General features: G+C 50.6%; 1 protein-coding gene across 1 annotated transcript; it reads right to left on the reverse strand.

Annotated features, from left to right (window-relative positions):
- Positions 1–378: 378 nt before the first annotated feature.
- PROP1 (PROP paired-like homeobox 1) lies at positions 379–3776 on the reverse strand. Its single transcript, XM_060634002.2, has 3 exons — positions 3666–3776; positions 2240–2472; positions 379–1304 (listed from the first exon to the last, which is right to left on the reverse strand). The coding sequence occupies exons 1-3, from the start codon at positions 3772–3774 to the stop codon at positions 966–968; spliced, it is 681 nt and encodes a 226-aa protein (XP_060489985.1). The 5' UTR covers positions 3775–3776; the 3' UTR covers positions 379–965.
- Between the last annotated feature and the right edge of the window lie 2866 nt (positions 3777–6642).

Here is a 6642-nt window from a genome sequence, read left to right on the forward strand (position 1 = left end):
TTGGAAAATCAGCCCTAATCAGATGTTTCTTCTCTATCAGCAACCACATATGTTATGACATGCAGTTGATTAAATTTTGTTTTTACATTAATTTATTTTTGAGAGACAGAGCACAAGTGGGGGAGGAGTGGAGAGGAAATGAGACACAGAATCCGAAGTAGACTCCAGGCTCTGAGCTGTCAGCACAGAGCTCGAAGCAGGGCTCGAGCCCACCAACCATGAGATCGCGACCTGAGCCGAAGTAGGATGCTTAACCGACCAAGCCACTCGGGTGCCCTGACACGTGGTTGATTTTAAGAGTCAGGTTGAAGGTAACATTGGAGACTCAGATCTTATTTGTTTATTTTTTTTTATAAGACATTGGAGAGCAGATCTGTGATGATTAGATTTGCAGGGTCTGGTGGCAGTGGGAAAGGCTGGAGCTAAGGGAGTTATTGAGGAGGATTAGTTAGAAGATATGGGGCCAGGAAAGATGAAATTCAAGAGATATTTCTAGAACATTAATGAAGAAAAGTTAATGACTGATTTGGGTGGTGGGAGTGGGTGATGGGGGAAAGAAGAGCAGGTAGACTTTAAATCAAAAGCCGTATTGAAATCAGTTAGAACTGCTGGGTGCAGATCTTCAATTGTGATGTCAATTAATGAAACCCCGAAAGTTGTATCACGTTCACTAATTTCCATTCACCAGTGGCAACAATTGCTTCCATCATCAATACCACCCTTCTACCTGGTTACCTCCACTGAGCATTTTATCTGTATCTTCTAGTAGACTCACCTCCCCACATTCCCTCAACTAATCACCTCAGGATGCCTTCTTCAGATCTCCCATTTTTAAATTCCTATCTCTGAGCTGCCCATCACCAAATTTCTACTTGATCCTTAGAAGGAAGGGAAGCCACCCAGCTTTCCCTGAATTTCACCAGGGCCACAGGCTGGGAGATTACCTTATCAGCTCCTGTTCAACCTTAGTTCCAGGACTTTGGTGGCTCAAGGCTAAGGGGAAGCATAGCTGGGGGTGGGGGACAAGGCAGATGACCAGTAGGAGTTGGGTGCAAGGCGGGGTACCAGTCTTCAGACTGGTGGGGCCGAGCAAAGGAACTGCCTGTGGAGGGCTGAGAGGGAAGGGCATGGTTGTAGGGGTGAGGGAAGCAGGTCATGGGTGCAGGTGGTGTTGGGTAGGAGTAGGGGCAGGCAGGGGACTCGGGCAAGAAACCAGAGAAGGTGGCAGGAGACAGCTGGGCCAGTGGCTGGAGCAGTGACCGCTCTTGCTTCCTCTGCTTAGCTCTGCGGTTCTGGAACCAGACCTGAGGAAGGGGAAGAATAGCCACATCAACGCCTCTCTCTCAAATAGGTGGCCCTGTCACATCAGAGCCCCCCCTCCCCTTCAATGACAGAAGCTTCAGGTACAGAGCATAAGCCTCTCTGACCATGCAGAGGAAGTACAGTTCTTCCCAAAGGCATAGGCCAGCTGGGCCTAGATTAACAAAGCAAGACCCACACCATCACTCCCAACCTGTGTCTAAATTTGCCGTACTATGAATTTGGGTGAATTAAGAATATCAACTTCCAACACGAAAGAGATCAATATGACACAATGGCATCTTCCCTCCACAGAGAATAGGAAACTTCCCCTAGGATTATTAGAGACGAATTTTATTGTTATAGACAGCTGGATTTAGGGTGGCGGCTTTATACTTAAGATGATTTCTATGGTTCGGATGAAAGGCACATCAGGCTGGCTGAGTCTCAAGGCCATGGTTAGGGACAAGGGTACATATGCATGCAAACGCTAAGATTGAATTTCTGTTGGAATTCACATCACTATTTTTAAAAATGTTTTGTTTATTTTTGAGAGAGAGAAAGAGTGGGGAAGGGGCGGGGGGGGGGGGGGACAGAGGATCTGAAGCAGGCCCTGGGGCTTGAACCCACAAACCATGAGATCATGACCTGAGCTGAAATCAAAGGTCAGAGGCTTAACCTACTGGGACATCCAAGTGCTCAGGATTCACATTCCTATGAAGGTTGAGGGTAGGGTGTTGAAAATCAGGTTAGAGCTTAGGGTTACGTTCAAGGGACAGTCTCATTTTAGGTGAGGTTATGTTGACTGCTGGGCGAGGCCATGTTCTGGGGAACGTTTAGGTTTGGGTTATAATGCCATATGAGAATTTATACCCCAATAGCTCCTGAGCACCAAATCTACATTTCTTCCCAGGAGAAGTGGGGGATCCTGGGGCATCACCTGGATTCTCGCCTCACTGAGGCCTGTGTCCCGGGCGAGGCCCTCTCGGGCCCAAATGTCAGGGTACTGATTCCTCCCAAAGGCTGCCTCCAGCTGTTCCAGCTGCGCTGGGCTGAAGGTGGTTCGGTGGCGGCGCCTGGAGTGCGGGCGACCCCTCTGTGCACCTTGTGGGGAAAGCCGTGGTCTCCGCACTCCTACACCAGAGAGGTTCCTGTAGGGCCGAGGGCTCATGTCTGAGGATGGAGGGGAGGGGAGAGGTTGTGTGGGGTGGACCCATCCGTCCATCCGGAACCTCGGATGCCGGTCCGCCCAGATCCCCTTTGCCTCCCACCCCCCAAAACCCCTCAGCTCTGTTAAGGAGCTGGATCCGGCTCCGCCTGAGCCCCCACTTCATCTCTGAGTGCGCTTATTCTGGGATCTCCACCTACATTGTCACCCCTGAGCCTCACTTCTCACCCTGGGCACTTCTGCCTCCTGTAAGTCCAGGCCCATGGAACATTCCCATGCAACACGTGTCCCTCCGTGTGCCTTTCGCCTCTCTGGGAGCATGTACTGTCCTTCTGGGTCTCACCCTCTGGGGCTCTTATTTGCTCTGACACAGTAACAAACTGTCCAGATCTGTAGGACACCTGTGACTTGTTTCCTGCTCTCAAGGCTCATGTTCAATGTCTACGTTCCCTAGACTGCTCCCATCCTCCTCCACCCTTCTTCACCTGGGAAGATGAAACATTCCTCCCTCTTCCACTCAGACACACCCTCCCCTCACCTACATTTCATCTTCTCCCCTGGCCCGGCCCTGGCCCGGCCACCGGGCTGCAGGAACCTGAGCTCGTGGGAAAGGCTTGACTCTCCTCCCTGCAGGCTCACTAAGCCCCCACACTAATTAGTCTGAGAGCCAGCCGGGGAAGAGAGGACACGGAGCGAAAGGAAACACCTGGAAGGCACACACTGAGAAAAGGAGATGTCTGGAGCTGAGGCACCCATCCCCATGGGGACCGAAGGAGCAGCTCCCACCGGGGGCTCAACTGTCCACCTTGGGGACACACGCGTTGAGCCACTGGTGGTCCCCTGCTCTCTTGGGATCCAAAGCCCTGGCCCCTCCAGATGCCCATCTCAGAGGAGGCAGTGCAGTGGGCAAACCACGAGGTCAGGGATGAGGAACCAGATTTCAGCTTCGCCTCTGCCCCACCACCATGTGTGCTGTTCAGCAGTCCATCAATGCCAAGGCTGCGGGTCCAGTCTGTCAAACGAAGACGTTGTCCCTCCCTGTGCTTGCTAAGATGCCCAAGGTTTTTAGCATTCTGGAGGCTGATTTTTATCTCCCCTTCTTGCCTTCCTTGTGGGGAGCCATGCCCTCCCCCAGGAGCCTAAGCATGGAGCCCCCTCACCTGCTGCCTCCTCAGGACCACCCCAGAGATTCACTCACCCACCGTGGAGGTCAGAGTCCCAGCGGCGGGGTAGCCCTCGGGCCACAGGCTGCTGCAAAGTCGCCCCTTCTTCTGCTTACCCTGCTCACTCCTCCCTTCTGCTTCCATGGCTAACAACAAAGACCAAAAACAGTCCAGGTTCCTGTGTCCCTGAGTCTCTGAGCCCGGGTCAGTCTTTCTCTGGTTCTGTCGTTCCCCTCTCTGCCTGTTTATCTCACTCCTTCTCCCTGTGTTTATGCCTCTCACTCTCTGGATGGAAATACAGATGGATATCTTTGTCCTTCTCACTGTCTCCCCTATTTTCTAATTTTTTTTCCCTAACTCCCCATTCCTTCACTTGAGTATCATAGCATTCTCTCTGCCTTGCCCCGACCCTGTTTCTCTGTCTTGGCCTCTACTTTCCACTGTCTGCCCCTTGTCTCTCTCTCCCTTTGCTCTCAGCTGCCTACTTTCCCAGCCTGCAATCCCACACCACCTCTTTCTCCCTGAGCCTTGGAGGAGTGACCTGCCCCTCGCCCCTGGGGGCCCATCCAATCATTGCCTGGTCACCAGAGCCCCCTTCGTCAGGGGAGGATCACAAGCCGGATGAGGGAAGGTGCTCAGTTGGAGGGTCCAGGGACTGGGGCCAAGAGCTCGTATTCCCAGAGGACCAAGTTCTTTTGTCCTGTTAAATCCCCTCCTGGGAGCAGACAGGATAAGAAGAAAATGCATTCCTCCTAAGACCCTTCCCCAGAACCCCACCGTGGGGAGAGGGGGTGCAGGATTGCACCAGAATGAGGGCCAGGAGTAGGGCCTGCCTGGCATCTCAGCATGTGGGTGAATATCCAAGGATCTGTTTCCAGGTAACTAAAAAACTAAAAGACACAAGTGCATTCTGGCCCCTCCTTGATACCCTGATTCTCAGAATATACTAGACACACCCTCCCCCACCTCAGGACAACCTCAACCATGGGCTGAATCTCCAGGACACCATAGTTCTCAAGGGCTGTCTGCTTTCCTCTCCCAAATGTCACCTCCTCACTCACTCAGAACCCCTGGGATTCCAAGACCTTCCAGGGTCACGCAGACATTCAGAAAACCCTGGCCCTTGAGGGCCTTGGAATTCTGGGTACATCCTGACTGCTTGGACTTTAGGACTCCGTGAGACACTGAGATGCCCACGCCATCCTGACATTCTGAGTCTTCAAGGAAATGCTGAAGCACCTAGGATCCCGGAGCAGTCAAGAAACCCTGACACCCACAATATTCTGCTTCTTGAGATCACTTAGACCCAGAAAGTACATTCTGACATCCCTGGGGGATCCTGACCCTTTAAAGACAACCTGATACCCCAGGACTCTAGGATACTCTAGGACGCACTGAAATCCAGAATGTTCTGCCTCTACTAGAAGACCCCTCTAACCCTGCCATGAGGTTCTAACTTCTCAGGACACCCTACCCCTCATGGAAGGGGCAGTCTGAATCACCACGGTCATACTTATCTTTCGCACACATCCTTTTAAAAGCACCCTGACAATTTAAGACCAAAAAAAAAAAATTCTCTAGGATCTTGATGCTTACAGTATGGTCCACAATCAGCAGCATCAGCAGCACATGAAAGCTTCTTAGAAATGCAGAATCTTGGAGTCCACCTTAGTGGGACTAAGGGACAGTCTGAATCACCACGGTCATGCTCATCTTTCGCACACATCCTTTTAAAAGCACCCTGACAATTTAAGACCAAAAAAAAAAAAAATTCTCTAGGATCTTGATGCTTACAGTATGGTCCACAATCAGCAGCATCAGCAGCACATGAAAGCTTCTTAGAAATGCAGAATCTTGGAGTCCACCTGAGTCCTACTGAACCAGAATCTGCATTGTAACAAGATCCCCAGGATAAACGGGTATCCATTTATTTTCACCAGCTCAGGCTGCCATAACAAAATACCAAAGGATGGGTGGCTTAAACAGTAGACCCTTCTCAAGGTCTGGAAGCTGCAAAAGCCAAGGTCAAGGTGTCAGCTGATTCAGTTCCTGGTGAAAGTTCTATTCCTGGGATGTAGACAGCTGTCTTCTTTGCCTTCACATGGCAGAAATAAAACCACCTTTGGTCTCTCTTCCTCTTCTTGTATAGATACTAATCCCATCATGTGGCCCTTGCCCTCAAGATCTCATCTAACCCTAATCGCCTCCCAAAGGCCCCACCTCCAAATGACATCACATTGGGATTAGGGCTTCAACACATGAATGGAGGTGCAGGAGACACACAAACTTTTGATCCATAAGAGCATTAAAGTTGAGAAGCACTGATGGAAGACACCAACCTTTCTCCCTCTACCCCAGCATATACCATGACCTCCTGGAGCAACCCAAGCCCCCATGACATTCTGATCTCCCAAGACCCAGTAACATGCATTCAACTTGAACCTACAAGCAAGTGCTGAATTCTAGTACATCCTGCAGCCTCAAGATACCCTAACTCTACAAGGAAACTGACCAGCTATCTAGTACAGCCTAATTGCCCCCAGGGTACTCTGATATTACAAAGAAACTCTGACCCATTACCCCTGCTCCCCAAAGACACTGAGACACTGCAAGTTTGACTTGACATTTCAGAGAACCATAACCCCTCAGGGGGCTGGAAGGCTTAGAGGCATTTGGTCTTCCAGGGCATCCTGATTCCAACCCCCAATCCTGACCTCCAAGGAAGCCTGACACCCAGGATCCTCTCACCCCACAAGAAGGAGAATAGTGTGGAAGGAAGGAGTATAAGTTCGGAAGCCAAACTGCCCCAGGTTCGAATCCCAGCTGTACCACTTGCTAAGCTATGTGATCCTGTGCTCATTTCTTAATATCTCTGTGCCTCTGCTTTATCATCTGGGGAAAGTAATATGGTTGATTCTCTTTATTTGAGGTAGTCTGTTTCATAAAGTCACTACGAACACTGAATTAGTGGATGTTGAACCATAACTCCAAAAAATAGGTTTCCGAGAGCCT

The sequence above is a fragment of the Panthera onca genome, chromosome A1, assembly GCF_046562875.1.
Source record: "Panthera onca isolate mPanOnc1 chromosome A1, mPanOnc1 haplotype 2, whole genome shotgun sequence".
Lineage (NCBI taxonomy): Eukaryota > Metazoa > Chordata > Mammalia > Carnivora > Felidae > Panthera > Panthera onca.